At 44.5% G+C, this 16,509-nt stretch overlaps 1 protein-coding gene across 1 annotated transcript; it reads left to right on the forward strand.

Annotated features, from left to right (window-relative positions):
* Nucleotides 1-13,337: 13,337 nt before the first annotated feature.
* JUN (Jun proto-oncogene, AP-1 transcription factor subunit) lies at nt 13,338-15,413 on the forward strand. The gene has a single exon (XM_075155680.1). The coding sequence runs from the start codon at nt 13,802-13,804 to the stop codon at nt 14,744-14,746; it is 945 nt and encodes a 314-aa protein (XP_075011781.1). The 5' UTR covers nt 13,338-13,801; the 3' UTR covers nt 14,747-15,413.
* Nucleotides 15,414-16,509: the final 1,096 nt, after the last annotated feature.

Here is a 16,509-nt window from a genome sequence, read left to right on the forward strand (position 1 = left end):
GACAATGCAAGGATCTTTCACCTAGAACATTTTGTTCCAAGCAACCTCTTGTTTATACACAAAAGCATAAAGTACAAGACAATTTCTTCAGCAGCTTGGACCCAAACTTGGGAAGGCTCTAAAAAGGCCAAAGCCAAATATGCATAACCAGCGAAGTCAATGTATCACCTAACTGGCACAAAGACAGTATGTTCCTATACCCTGCATTTTTTACGATTATTTTTGTTGATGTAGGAAAATAATATGCACTATTGCCAGTGTCTTTCCCAATGTGAAAAAAACTCCTAAAACGATTATCAACAAGAGGCAGACAGGGAAGCACTGGAATTCCTGAGATGGAAAGTGGCACTTTTTCTGCCATTTTCAGATACATACACCTATTGGATATGTTTTTATGTTACACACAAGTACTACATGGACTTGGGAAGAGAGACGACATTCTCAGTAGGACAGTATAAACACTTTGTTGCCTTCCATTTTCTTAGGATGGCTGCATCACTCAAGTAAAAAAGTCATACAATGTATACAAGGCATATCAAACAAGAATCTGTAATGTTCTTAATGCCACATCAATTTATATATGCTAGATATATTCGTGGGAAAATAAACTCAGATGCAATCTTCCTACCTAAATTCTAAATCTATAGGGATTATATTTTACATTCCCCCATTTCCAAAGTCCTGCTCAGTTATTTTCCTTTAGGTTTTGGGTATCTACTATACCAGTGTGCCAGAAAGAAAATGACTGTAACTACTGAAGTCAGAGTAACAACTGAAAAACACTTATCAGTAGAAAACATTATTTAATATGCTAGTCCACATGAACTAAACCCAGCTGAAAAGCTCTGAAAAGGCACATTAAAAAAAAATAACTGTGAGAACGTTAAGTAAACAGTTCCCTTACTGGATTTGCTATAACCGACTAAAACCTTTCTTCCCCTTTCCACATTAAAGGAGAGCCCTAAAACCACATTTTGCATATTTTATTAGTTCAAACCTTTTCTAACATGGTTCCCAGGGCAGACCAAGCCTAACAAACTTTAAAAAATGAATCTAACATTGTTCTAAAATAACAATATTAGAATCTGGTGGAGTGTGAACAACAGGACTATCAATAAATGTCTATTCTTATTCCCAGACCCAGAATGGAATTCTAAACAATTTTTAGCCCCTAAGATTCACAATTTATTGAACCTGAACTTACACACCAGCTTTAGTTATCAATGTTACCCATCTCATGCCTCTGACTGCTTTCATCAGAGAGAAGAATTGCACATTTGGAGAAAGAAAAACATTTTTGTGACTGTTTTAAAAATCGTAGTTGAAAGTTTCTTGAAAGGTCAGAAAGCTAGGAGTTATCCTGCTAGAAACAGATTAGCAGGCAGAGGGTAGGCAAGGTGGTCAGGGGTGTATGGGAAGTATAATCTATCAGATTGATAGCACCACTATGTATATGGTACAATTATATCTTATCTTCCCAGCCCTGCAACCAAAATAAACCACATTGAAGTCTTGGAGTCTGATTCTGTTGTCTTTAAGTACACACCCCTTAGGGTGGCGACCCAGGACACACCACACATCTTTTACTTCATGTAAGACAAAATCAAAACAAATATAATCAGTATTTTTCCTTTCAGGACTCTCACTGAGACTCTTTGATGTGTTTTCCCTAATCGTTTTCTCTTTTTAATCATCACGCTCAGGGGTTTCTCTGAGCTTGTAATGGTCTAGTTTTTATGTAACCTCTTCCATGCGGGCGCCTTCCCAAGCTCCCAACACAGCAACTGCTGTAACAGTACACAGCAACACTACACCAAAGAATACCTTGTCCAAATGAAACCAAAAGGGAAATTTAGATGAGTACATTCTGCTTAGGTTGGAATTTTGGCTCAGACACAAGAGTTAACACTCCTGGTCTTGCAAAAAGAAGCTCTAATGGAGATACTGAAAATGAAAGTATCTCTTCTACTTCAAAGCTGAAAATCTGGCCACTTCTATAACATGTTTTTTCTGCTCCGGGAAATTTTACTTATCTATACCCACTCATGAAGGGGAAATCCTTGGTCCTACAAGTTAGCTGCGGGTTTGCCATTCACTTGACTAGATCTGAGACTCCACCAGTATGATTTAGTACCCGTGGTATAAAACTAGTTAAATTTCTAATTTCTATACAGCTGCTTGCCAATTTTTCTTTGTCTTAGGAGCAATTATTCACACTTACATTTTATCTTGATTCTCTTTAGCAATATCCCTATTTACATAGAGAATCCTTAAAGAGATTACCACATTCTTTTCAGTGTTACCTAAGAGGTGCATTGGTGTACTACAGTTCTAAAATTTTCCAGATCCACTATTAATAAAATGCCTAAACTTAAAATAGGCACTACGCAAAACTCGCATAACTGAAACACCTATAAAATGCCCTGTAAACAGCTGCCCTATCTAAGCTGCCAGTAGATTCATGAGGTTCTAGAGTTAATTTCCATTTATCAGCTAAAACTTACTGATACTGCTGATACTCATTTTCTGTTGCTCTCTGCTGTGCCTTGTCAAGACACTGCACATGGAGGAAGCAGAAGCTAAGACAAGAACTGGAAACATTTCCTTCACGTGGGAAGGTGCCCTGCTAAGAGACTACTTATTGAACCTGACAGCGAGGGTATAAACAACATTAGAGGGAGTGCTCACCATGTACTCCCAATAAAGGGGAGGACAAGGCAGTGAAAGTCAGAGCTATTACAAGACAATAAAAATTAAAGACACTGTTTTTCATCTCCAGGATACTAAAATATTTTTGAGAGCTCCCAGTGTTTGGGGGAGGAAGGAGGGAGAGAAGGGGGCAGTAAGCTCTACTGAGACTTTTCTTATGGTTTGTATCACCTTTTGTGGGAAAGTCATTCTAGAAAAAAGCAACAGAGGATTTTGAAACTAACAGAAAAGCTTGCTCTTCGTAAAACTTCCCATGAGGCCTGAAAAAGCACCCTGGGCATGCACTTTACCAGACAGCTTTGCATATGAAATGCTGTTTGTTTCAAAAACAGTTGTATATTTTTACCAGAGGGGTTATTCCTGTCAATTGTCCCCTGATTACTGATCTGTGAGAAGCAAAAAAAGGAGTCGGAGCTACCACAAAGATATAAGCATAACTATTAAAGTTCATGGGATTTTTTACATTCCCCCTCTTTATCCTGAAACTTTAACCCTTGAGTGAATGCTGCCATGTATAATTCCTTTGTTTGGCTGTCTGGTGGGCCACCTGGAAAGCATCAGCACTCTAAGAAGAAAACTGCTATTGTTTATTCGGAATTTCCTTAAAACAATATCTTGCTGTCCATTACCATTTCCCAGAAAGGCATATTGTTCTATCACCACCCATATCAAATTCAAGTGCAGAGACATGTTTACGGTACGTGCAGTGGCTCAGATAGGCTGGGCTGTTGCAATCCTGTTGCAATCCTGTGCAGAAAACAGAATGTTAACACCGGCATGCTGCTCCCACGCCCTCCCCTTTTCAGGCTTTACATTAACTCAGTGACACCCTGCTAGGCACAAGGTTTATTTACACAACACAAAGTCTTGAGACGAGCCTTTGTTCGACTGCAATGTTGACAGGCTTATGAAGCACTACCGGCTATAGTAAAGGTGTATTAAGAATCAATTGAGGACCACGTATGAATGAAATGTTTTGAAACTTGCTTGATTGAGTTTCCAGCCGCAGTGCAATTCTTTTTTAGCCAGAAGCTGTTGGGACAAACTAGCGAAGCTCCTGGCTTTCACAGAGACCAGTGAATTGCGCTAACACGGTGGTTCCACAAGGACTTTAATCTGGGCTACGCTGGTGATACCCTGAAAAGAAGCAAATGCCTCTTTCCCCAGCCATTCAGATTTTTTGCTGGGATAATTTGAACGGGATGTATTTCCCAACACACTTCACCTCATGGCTGTGTCAGCGCAAGGGAGGGGACAGCGTGGGAGCAGGAAGAGGGCAGGACTGCCTCTTTTGTCAGCAGTGCTGGCCGAAAGCACTTGGGGAACTAACGACATCGTAAATTGTGCTGATTTACATCTGCTAAAAAGCACTCCTTAGTTTTCCTTAAAAATGATTGCTATACATATAGCATTTTAAATCTTAACATAGGTGTGAAAACAGGCAAGAAAGCTTAGGTTCAGATTTATTGGGTGGAAGTGTCCAAGGGGGCTGTAAGCTTCACCTCCCCGGGACTAGCAATACCCGCTCCTGCGAGGAGTGGCTGTTGCACTCACCCGCTTTCCCAAGGGGTGTATAATGCAGAAGAGTTCCTGTGTTTCACATGATTATCTTCTCGTCAAAGTTTTGGACTACGTATCAAGGTTTTTTCTTCAAAGAAACTATCTGTGTGGATTCTGGAGAGGTGCTGATTGCTGTGCCTCAGCTTCCCCCTTCTGGGAAGCTGACATGTAATACTTCCTCCTACACAGCATTTTTGACATTAACAACTCCAAAGCATTGTCAGAGTGTCTTGCAGCAGAGACACTAAATGCAAAGAAGAAGGAAAAAAAAAAAAGAAAACCATTCCAAAAAAGCAGGCTCATAGCAACTGGAAGATAGTTGGTCAAAATGTCAGAGTGTGACCAGAGAGTGAAAATGGCATAAATCTAGGTGCCAGTATATGCTTTATGCAGTCCTGGGTCAGATTCAAAACGCATTACAAGGCTGATGAACCAATAAAAATGTCAATGGTTGATATTCTAGAAGCAAAGGGGGCCAGTAACAAATATTTTATACCAATAAGTTAATCCTAGATCTTCTTCCAGATCAAATTCCATCCCTTTTCTGTCCCTTTTTCCTTAATGTATTTTTTTAAATAAAAATAGTTCATACCACTTGTACAGCATTTATTCCCCATAGATCTGCATACTTTAATAGAACTTCAGTCTCATTATGCCCATTTTACAGGCAGGGAAACCAAGCCACAGAGATGCAAAAAGTGATTAAGGGTCATTCAGCACAGAGGCAAAACCGGGGAATACTGCAGTTCTATCCTATTTGAGTTTATTCTGCTCTCCTGTTTTTCTCTACTGGTCTACAGAAAATAAGGTTACTTCTCATTAAACTCACGAGGTTACACTAAAGAGATGAACAAATTTTTGCTTCACTTTGTAAATTCTCTTGGTTGTCTTGAAGGGATATATATTCCCCACCACTACTACTACAGGGTTAGGTAAATACTTTGCAGACCAATAACATAAATGTGAAATACACCACTGTTCTTATTAATATTTATGTAATCATCTAGGGCTGAAATTGGCTATCATTGAATTGACCTCAGATCTTTGACATAAATGCCTATTTGAAGCACCTGGCAATAGGCTGTAAGCATCCACACCCAGAACTGCTTTGTCTGGGCTTGCAGATTTGCCAGCCACACACCTTTTCCTATACTGACGGTAAGGAACGCAATAACTGGAAAACATCAGCACAAAACATGCTTATATAGAACAAGGCTACTTTGTACCATTAGCTCTTACAACACGCGTGCCTAACCTCTCTCACACGACTTACCTGAGTCCACAGCCCATTCTTAGCTGAACAGAAGTCTATGCAAATATGTGCACACTGCAGATGGTACCCAGATCTCTAAATACCATACAGCCATTGTTGGAATGTCCTTCTAGTTGTGCTCCCTTAACAAAAAAAAAAAAGTAAAATTAAAAAAAAAAAATCTGAATTTCAATTAGCAGCCATGGCAGCCCTTAGGCTTTTGCTTTATTGTTGTCCTTTTATCCTAAAAATCTTCCTTCATCTCATGAACTTGTTTCTAATATATTCAAATGTTATGGCTTTTTATATGTTTCATATGTTCTCAACAGACTGTGTAAACAGTCCTGTGAGCTGACCAACGCATCTGCCAAATGCACTGCCAGCTATTCATGCAGTACTTCCTCTAGCATGTATGTGAACAGTGCTCCTGAACCCATTGTAAAAAACAAGATCTCAGGTACGGATCAATACTGATTCTGGACTAAATTTTCCATCTCTGCTTCCTTCTGAAACAAGGGAACATACAGACGCTGCAGTGTTGGCAACTGCATACAATTTTTACCGAAGAAAAGAGGAAAGAACAGCAATTTTGAGGGTTTTGAGTATCCTGGTTCTTCTCCTACGGAAGTCCTAAGGGGCTATTGGGGACAAGACCAGGACATTCCCATCCTGTGAAGGGACAGGGCTGCCCAGACCAGTGGGGAGCAGCTATGCAGTCGCTGGGTGATATGGCAGCTGTGATCAGAAATCAGGTTGTTTATTATTAATCAGATGGGATTGAGGAAGAGTAGCAGTTTAGTAGCATCTTCTCCAAAACTGAAGTCTTTAACTCTGCTTGTGCTTTCAGGTATTGCCCTACCCAGGCCGTGCCCTTTCCTTCCTACAATGCCTTCCTTGGCTATTTGGCAACCTTAACTGCTCCCACACCATGACTCCAACACAAATGACTGTCATCCATCCAGAGTGAATGTTTCCATCTGAATTACATGAGCAGGCACTCTGTAAACTTCCCCACGGGCTCCGCCACTATAATCCCTGGGAAGGAGCAACCTGCAGGACCTACTTTCACTGTTCAATGCTTTCTCTGTTTATTGCTACTACTGTCAGAAACATCACTCGAATTCAGACAGGTGTCCTTACATCTGTCAGCCACCAGCCACCGGTGACATTCAGTAACAGAAACTCACTGTCCATGTCCAAGCCTGAACCCACAGCACAGAGAAGGAAAGCTTGATTGCTCACTGGAAATCCCTAAGCTCTATGGTGCTTTACATTAGGCATTTTTGGTCTCACACAGACTCGCTTTCTTTCCTTCTCCTGTTGCAAGCACTGCTTTATCCCAGGTTGCCAGGAGCCTACTGTTCCAACAGCTGCTAAGACAGAGTGAGGTGTCAACTCTGACAGGATGCCAGATTGTTTATTAATTAAAAATCCAAGCATTTTGTATCTGTTCTGAGAACCTAATCAAAACTGAGCTATTTTACCAAGGGCTCTGAATGGTTAAATCCAGTTATTCTGAGGCTTTCAGTCACGACTGGCAACCATAAATCAATGCATTTTGTTGCCACTACTTATTTTAATACGTGTTTATTGAAACATCAAAATGCCAAAAAGCTAACTTCCGTTCTCCACAGTGAAACTGCACCTCAGTAATATCTGAACAAATGCACACTTCCAGCAGGATCTTTGTCCCCAAACACAGTAAATATATTTTCAAAGGTGTTCATCTGCTTCCCCACCACCCAGCATTAGTATGCTTCTATTTGTACGGTAAATTTTTTCATGCTGCCAGCTCACAATGCTGAGCGCAGCCGTCTGCTTCCCATATGCCACATGTCCTCCAGTGCCTCCTCTACTGCTTACCTTCACTCTTTGGGCTCCCACTGCGGATCAACTGCTATTCTGCTGGCCTTGTCTGTGTGTAGAGGATTTTTCCGACTGTAAGCTCCGCAGGACGGGAACTTTGGCCAATTCTCTCTTTCTCGGAGCACCGGCTATGCTATGGTATAGAAAGAATGAACACAGACATATTAATGGTATGACATTTAGATTTGTAACACTCTAAAAAGCATGCAGAGCAAGGCCCCAGAGTTCCTTTCAGACTCTAGACGATGTAGTTAACCTCTATTTGGTCAGGTTTTTAATCAAAAAATTATACAATACATAAAAAATATATAGGTCATTACTTACTTGAAAATATATTTCTGAGCACTTGCAGTGACCACTGAAATCCCCTATAAAGCTAGCTGGGAATGGGAAAAATAATAGTGAGAAATCTAGTATAACTAACTATTGGGTCAAGAGGAGATCATCCTATCTACTTCAGAGACAATCATATCAAATCTTTCATTCATATGGTGCTGCACATAAACATCCAAGGTTTGAATTGCTCAGACAGCATTCTTAAGAAAATGAAAAATGTTTTTAGTGGTTCCTCCCTTACTTCTGCAGTCTTTCTCTGTGTTTACAGTCAGTGTTGCTGTCCTGCCCCAGAGGTAACCCAACAGGTCTTGCAAAGTCTCCTAACTTTGCCCCACCTCCATCATTCACAATCTGTCTCTCTAACCTACTCATTTTCCTCCATTCCACAAACTAGTAGTTTCAAAGAAATTCAGAGATTAATTAAAATGATTGGTGGGATGAGTAGGTGAGGGGGACAGGCTAAAGGGCTTGACAAGAAGAAAGATGAAGCATATAGCTTGGTTATGCGATGACTAATTGAGGGTGGAGGAGATGGACATGATATTCATTTACAAGTGCCTATAGTTCTGAGGAGCATTTTTCATGTGCAAACTGAAGACTAGATCAAGACTAGCTTTCAGTCTTGTTGTACAGATCTGGTTCCAGGGTCCTTCACTTCAAGCTGTGAATCCCACTCTTCCCCCGGCCTATGCATTCCCACCCCTCCCTTGTATCCTCGAATATTTTTTTTTTTAATTTCAGCTCAGCTTTCAGACAGATTCAGTTCCTGGATCTCTACCTGGCCACATGAGCCCAACTGGGGGCAAAGAGCAAAAGGAGAGGCCGTGGAAGCTGGGGGTGGACAAGGTGGCACCTCTTTGCCACACCTCTGCTGCGCTGCCGACTTAGGTGGACTTGAACCGACTATGAAAACACACCTTGAGGAACCAGGGAGGAACTGGGAGCAGGAGCACCTGTGAATTATTTTACCTCCATTTAGCCTAAGGAAACTCTGTTCCTTGAGCCCTCTCACTCCCAGCTTCTTTTACTATACTCTGATGTAGTAAATAAAAGAAAAATACTTGCTCCTTCTGATTTTTCGAACTCTTGCCTCCCTCCATTCCCCAATCCCTGCTCTATAGTAATTCCTTAAGCAAGTGAAAAGCAGTTTGAGAAAATTCAGTAATTCCCACTCTTATTCACTTCATGCAGAGGTGAAGCAGGATATCACATCTGAAAGCATGGAGTAAAAAAAAAAAAAAAAAATTGTCTATATAATAAAAATATTGTGGAAACATCTCTGATGAGGGGAAAAAGCAAGGTGGTGTAATAAATCTAAGTTTAAAGAAAAACTGTATGGAAACAAGCATTTTCTTTCTGTGAGTACTGTCTCCAATACAAAAAAGGAGAAACTGTCATTTATCCTTTTTTTTTCCCCAATGGTCTAGAAATAAGCCAAAAGCATTTGTGATACAGCAGTGAAACAAAACAACGAACCCATTTATTCCTGGACAACAAATATACTTTAGACGGATGTGATATGTATAAGAAATTTTAATTTGTCCCTGAAAAGCCATTTAATTATTCAGATTATCTGATTGCCTCAGTCAGTCTTGTATTGATTGATTAGAGAACTTTATAAATCAAAATCCGCATTACTGCTGCTCAAAGCATCTGCCTCTCACAGCAACAGAGATATATAGTTCATTTCCAATCCCTACCCACAAGTTAGTTTATTGAGACATGTAAATGGCTATAGTTTATAAACGGGTAGTAAGTGTTCTTTCATACTACTAAAGGAATATTTACTTAAGGACATCAGGAAAGGGGGAAAAAAGCCCTAAAGTAATAGCTGTTTAATAAATCAGGGCATAGTCACCAAAATTCCCAGCTCCTTGGCTAATGGCCATGAAGGATCACTGCCTCTCTATTCACGGGGCCCACTTCTGATCTGCGGCACCCAGTGAGTCTCAGGTGGTGAACTTGGGGCACTTGGCTGAAATCTAAGCCGAGACCTCCGCAAGCACCCGCTCACCAGTCAGTCCCGAATTAGGCAGAAAATCCCCGCGGAGCAGCAAAGAGCATTTGTCTTTGATTTCAGCGCTCTCCTGCTACGCACAACCTTTATGACCAGTTTGACTGTCTATTGCCAGCCTCGACCAAATAACCTCTAAGTGAGTAGCAATTAACATAATGAGTGGACTGACGGGTGTCCCTCATAGCTACAGGCCTCAGTAGCAACACGTCTCTGGCAAACTGGAATGTCTAGTCCCGAAACTCCACCTCTGTAAAAGGAAGGAAGTAGAAAACTAAAATGGGTGGGGGATAAAAAAAAAAAAAAGAAATTAAGTTACTTTAAGTTACTATCTCCAGCCCGATCCAACACTCACTGAAGCTAATGAAAAGCTTGCATTGATATCAGTGGGGCTGAACTGAACAGACTATAAAGGCAGAGTTGTTTAGGTTATACAAATATGTATTAAACAGAGTGGTTAAAGCTACACTGACCATGTTCCTTGTAGTCTGAACTTGGCTTTGTAAGAGAAAAGAAACATGCGGAAAAAACCCCAAAAGATAAAACAAAACAACAAAACTAACAAATTAAGTATGTCAACAATTTATCAGAACAAACTTAATTAATATTATTTGTCTATATAGAAAGCTGACTAAAGCAAATCATTTGCATGGCTTCCTATGTAACAGAAACCAGAAAAAAAAAAACCTTTTTAGCTTAATTTTAAAATAATTCTTATTTTACAACAAAAACCTACACACAGCAAACTACTTAACATTCATGTCTTACATTTCTCCAGAATTTCTTCCTTGCATAGACAAGTCCTTTATAAACATCAAAACTGCACATTGACACAACAGAGACAGATCATTTATGGACTATCTCGGGGGAGTTTTAATGCAGCAAGGACCGCCGCATCAGGTCAGACGAGATACCCTATCTCTGACAGGAGCCAAGAGCGGATACCTGGAGACGCACACAAAACCAGGGCATGCACACAGCAGTTTTGCCTCGGGATGCTCTCCCAGGCACAAGCCATTTGCAGCTTTGGGATTTCCAGAGCCAGAGATGCACTTGCATTCGATAGCCCTTAAGTGATTTCTCTTCTGTGAATTCATCTAATCACTTTAAAATCCCTCAGTCCACACAGCACTCTTGCCAAGGAGTTCCACAGCTTAACTACAATTCTGTGAAGACATTTCTCTCATTTGTTCCGAACATGCCAGTTTCATTTGATGCCCCTTGGTTCATGTGCCAGAAGAGTCAGTCACTGGCCTCTCTTTATCTTGTACGTAAAGATTAAAAAGGAGTTAAACAACTCCTTCTAGCATTCACTGCATTAATGAATTTCAGAGATTTTCTTATGCATATGGAGTAACCTACTGCTGTTTGGCAAAACTATTTGCAGCTGAAGCTACAGCAGCAGTTGAGTAGTTTGAGCTACCTGCAACACAGACAGATGCTGCCTACGTGAAGGCTGTGTGTGTACTAACAGCGAGCCCCCGGTTCCTGGCCAAAACTTTGTATTTCGTGCCATGGACTGTTCACACAAATGTACAAAGAAGTGCATGTATTATTTGCATACTTCCAGTTAGCATATAAAGTAACAACAGCACCCATCATGCGGTCAGATGAATATAGTGGCTGAAGTCAGGTGGGAACACCAGGGGGAAACGGGGAAGAAAAAAAAAATCAACAACTTCAAACAGGGGAGCTAGACCTTCACTTTTCTTTCACAGCTGCTTGCGTTTCTGTTTGCTTCATTGTTGCTTCCTATACTGTAACTGGTAATTATGTCATTACATCTAGGAAAAAATAGCCATGGAGAATTTGAAAGCGTATTTTCAAACCTAGACATAAGTTTGTCAGCTTCACATATTGTAAAAAGTGATTTAACCTCATAGACCAAGTTCTTCTCTGACATAAAAAGCTGGACCACCGTACAACAGCAGTTAACAGCTTTGCGTTGCAAGCCTGAGGAGCACTTATTGCACTGTTGGCAACACGATACACCAGTACACCCCTTCAGTCCCTGTCCTACCCCGCATTTTCACCACCTGTCCTTACATGGTTGCTGCGCTGTATTCCAGAGGTAGCTGCCTGTCAGCATTCACACCTCCCAGAAAGAAGGGTGTGTGCAGGGCAAGGTGAGGAGAAGGAAGGTAAGAAAAATGAATCCAGGCAGTAGGACACAGCCTTTTATTAGAGATATCTACTACACTAATGTGTGCCACGTTCAGCATAGAGCACTTAGAGCGAACCAGAGATCACCCAACTGTTGCTCTGAGGTGAACATGCCAGCACAGACTTTTCTCAACTAGGATCCTTCAACTCCAGCCTTTATTTTCCCTCCCGACTAACCTGTACTTCCACAGTAATACTAGGGCACTCTTTCTAAAATTAGGCCGTCGCTGTCCCCTCCCCTTGGAGGCCGAGTTTAGAGAAACCCATCTGGAAGCAGGCTTTTTCCTGTCAGGTTTTATTTCCCCCCCTCTGTTACCCTGGCTCGCTTCTGAGACCGGGAATTGACACTGTAATGGCAAAGCCGTGTCCCTCCCTACACCCCCACAGCGATCGGGCGGTATCGGACGAAACCCGCATCACCCAGCCCCAGGACTCCCGCTGGGCTGGCCGGAGTGGGGGGGAGGGGACGGCCCACGGGCCCTCAGCCCCGCAGGAGGGCGGCTGAGCGCCCTCCATATGGCCGGCGGCGTTGGCGGCGCTCCGGGAGCCGGGACGCCCTTCCCGCGCAGCGGGGCTCCCCCGAGAGCCGCCGGCCCCGGCTGGAAGGCGGGCAAGGGCGAGGCCTCGGCTGCCGCCAGCCCCAGGCACGCCCGGCCGGCGGGGAGGGGAGGCGCTGGGCCCCTCGGCGGGGCGGGCGCGTCCTCGGCGGGGAGCGCCGCGGGCGCGTGGGCGGGGGCCGCCCCGCGGCGGTTGGTGCCCGCCCTGGCCCCGCGCGCGGCCGCCGCGGCCAGAGCACCGCCCCCGGCCCTGCCTGGAAGCCGCAGGGGCGGTGGGAGCGCGGCGAGGAGGGGAAATCACGTGAGGCCTCCCCCGGAGCGCCACCTGAAAGGCCGTACCACCGGCGACGGTGGGGGCGGGGGGACGACAGGCCGAAACCCACCGGCGCTCGGCGGAGCGCGGCCCGTCTCCAGCCCGCCGCAGGGACCGACCGAGAAACGCTTAAACGGACGCGAACACACACAGGGAAAGGCGAGGGTTTGCGGGCGACGGCGGCTGCGGCGCGAGGGGGCTGCGCGGCGCCCCCGCCCCTCCGGCGGGCGGTTGGTACGTGGCCGTTAAGGAGGCGCCGCCGGCGGCCAACCCCGCTCGCGCTCTGGACGCGGTAACCAGATATTCAAAAACAATACGTCAGCCCACAATGCCCCGAGCCGCCGCCAGCATTACCTCATCCCACAAGGCCCCGCGCCGGCGCTGAGAAGCTTCTAGGGGCGGGGTGGCCATGGCGACCGGCTGATATGCACCGGGCCGGGCCAGCGGCCCGCCTCCCCCGGGAGAGGCGGCGGCAGCCAATGGGGAGCCCGCGGGGTGACATCATGGGCTATTTTTAGCGGGCTCCCGGTCGCTGATAAGTGAAGGGCTCCACGCCGGGAGCGGGCTCAGAGCGCGGGGCGGGCAGGCTAGGCGGCAGCGCGACTCCGGCCGCCGGGTGGAGGCGAGCGGAGCAGGCACAGCGCGGCCGCGGCCAGCGCGGAGCCGGGGAGGGCGCGCAGGAAGGCGGGGAAAGTACTCGCAGCAACTTGTGGCGGCGGAGCAGCGTCCCAGCCCCGCGGCGGCGGCAGCAGCAGGAGAAGGAGGAGGGCGGCGAGGCGCCCCGCCGAAGCCCCGCGCCGCCCCGCCAGGCCAGGCGGACTCTCAGCGCGGCGGCCCCAGGGACCGCGGGCCCGGCCCGCGCCGGGAGGACCCTCCGCGCCCCGGCGAGAAGTAAGGCTCTGCTCTCTCCTTGCCCCCTCCCTGCGCGGCCGGGAGGGTTGGGGTGGCCGTGCGGAGCGGGGCGCAAGCGGCGGCCGGGCAGCTTCTCCGCGCTGCCGCAGCTCCCGGCGCCACTCCGCGGACTCTGTTCTATGAGTGCAAAGATGGAGCCTACTTTCTACGAGGATGCCCTGAACGCCAGCTTCGTGCCGCCGGAGAGCGCCGGGTATGGATATAATAACGCCAAAGTGCTGAAGCAGAACATGACGCTGAACCTGTCCGACCCATCCAGCAACCTGAAGCCGCACCTGAGGAACAAGAACGCCGACATCCTCACCTCCCCCGACGTGGGACTCCTGAAACTGGCCTCGCCTGAACTGGAGCGGCTCATCATCCAGTCCAGCAACGGGTTAATCACCACCACGCCGACCCCGACACAGTTCCTCTGCCCCAAAAATGTTACCGACGAGCAAGAGGGGTTCGCGGAAGGCTTTGTGAGAGCTCTGGCAGAACTGCACAACCAGAACACCATGCCCAGCGTTACCTCCGCCGCTCAACCTGTTAACAGCGGCATGGCACCTGTGTCCTCTATGGCCGGCAACAGTAGTTTCAATTCGAATTTGCACAGTGAGCCCCCGGTGTACGCCAATCTCAGCAACTTCAACCCCAACGCGCTCAACTCCGCACCTAGCTACAACGCGAACAACATGGGCTATGCACCTCAGCATCACATAAACCCCCAGATGCCCGTGCAGCATCCCAGGCTTCAGGCTTTGAAAGAAGAGCCTCAGACTGTACCTGAAATGCCAGGGGAAACTCCTCCCCTGTCCCCTATTGACATGGAGTCACAGGAGAGAATCAAAGCTGAGAGAAAACGCATGAGAAACAGAATTGCGGCATCCAAATGCCGGAAAAGGAAGTTGGAAAGGATTGCCAGGTTGGAAGAAAAAGTGAAAACTTTGAAAGCCCAGAACTCAGAGCTGGCATCCACTGCCAACATGCTCAGAGAACAGGTTGCACAGCTTAAGCAGAAGGTCATGAACCATGTCAACAGCGGGTGCCAGCTAATGCTAACACAACAGTTGCAAACGTTTTGAAGAGACTGTCTTAAATGAGAACTGTGATAATTGTGGTATAACTAAAACAAAAAAACCAAAAGTGGCAGATGCATAAAGCTAATGGTAAAAGCTGAAAGGCTGAGTCCTGCCTGCGCTCTGCAAAGCGCATGTGTGGAAAGACTGGCAAGCCTTCAGCTTGAGTTAGTAGTGAAGCGGCCAGCACCACTCCAAGAAGTGCTGTTCCTGCTCAGATGAGACGTCAGATCTTCGTTTAACATTGACCAAGACCTGCATGGACCTAACATTCGATGATCATTCAGTATTAAAGGTTAAACTGCAATAGAAACTTTAGATTGCTTTATGTAGTATTCCTTAAGAAAAAAAAAAGTGGGAGGGAGGTTTGTGGGAGGCTGATAAACAAAAAAGAACTATTCTGCCTGCCTTCAAGTAAATTGTGTATGTACATATCTTTTTTTATTTTATTTTATGAAAGTTGATTAATGTCAATAAACTACTTCATGACTTTGTAAGTTATTTTTATGTTGTTTATTTGGGCGCTGCCCAGTATTGTTTGTAAATAAGAGGCTTTTTTTTAGCACTCTGAGTTTACCATTTGTAATAAAGTATAATTTTTTAATGTTTCTGTTTCTGGAAAAATTCTAGAAGGTTCTATTATATTTAAGAAAAATAAAATAATTAAAATGCATTTCCCCCCTCACACTTTTTTTTTTGCTAGTACCTGAGTTGGGAAAATGCCCTTTATGCTGAACTCTAAAGGGTAGGGACTATGTTAAACTTACTTTGTAACTGCAGGCATGTCCTGGAGAATGTGTGCGGAGGAGAGGGAGAAACTAGATCCTGATCACTAAACTAATCCAACTTTTTGAGTTGTCCTGAAGTTGTAGTTCCCAATCGTAACCTGACTAGCTTGCCTGCCATATTCTAGTGGCCCAGTTTAGACAGCTTAACTTCAAGCAGGTTGAAGAGGGGTAGAAAGCCCGTGTATGAAATTGCTCCATAACTGGAACAACTGGCTACTTGATCTGACATGCTTTTTATTAAATTAATACCCTGAAGAAGATAAAGCAAGTGGTTGTATTTAAAAAAAAAAAGAAAAAAAAACACAAACCCAAAACATGCTGTAGGCTTCAAAAATAGAAATCTCGACCTTTATTCCTGTGTTCCTTCCTAGGTAGGAGGTGATCCTTGTTTGTTAACATTTATGACAATGCTGCTGTCAACAGTAAAATAACTTTCTAACCCTTTCCCTAGCTTGAAATCCTTTCCCTTTTGGGTGTTAACTATGGCTTCTAAACTTTTTAGCAATAGAAAAGCTGGGAAAACTGAACCTAGTGGGAAATGGAAAGAGCAACTTGCTGAAAAACAGCAACTCCTGTTGCTTGTTTTCAGCAACTTGCTGGAAAATAGCAACTTCTCTGGCACTTCCCATGTATTTTTTGAAAATAATCTTGAGTTTTAGTACAACTATAATATAAATATATACTTCAGAAACATGCTACTTAACTCATCGGGGGTGGCGGGGAAACAATTATTATACCAGGATTTTCAACACTGTACCAAATTAATTTAGTTTAATAAGCATATATGTGAAGGAAAACCAGATGTTTTCCTGCTTGCTGTTTAGAGCCAAACAGCTAAGAGGAAATAGATGCTATCAAAAGATGGCCAGAAAATATTAGAAATTCATTGTTTCTGAATGCTAATGTTTTAGAGCAGGCAGTCTTAAAAATGTCTTTTTTCCTTAAAATAGGAATAAGCATAATTTTGATTGAAGTGACAGT

The sequence above is a fragment of the Calonectris borealis genome, chromosome 8 (genome assembly GCF_964195595.1).
Source record: "Calonectris borealis chromosome 8, bCalBor7.hap1.2, whole genome shotgun sequence".
NCBI lineage: Eukaryota > Metazoa > Chordata > Aves > Procellariiformes > Procellariidae > Calonectris > Calonectris borealis.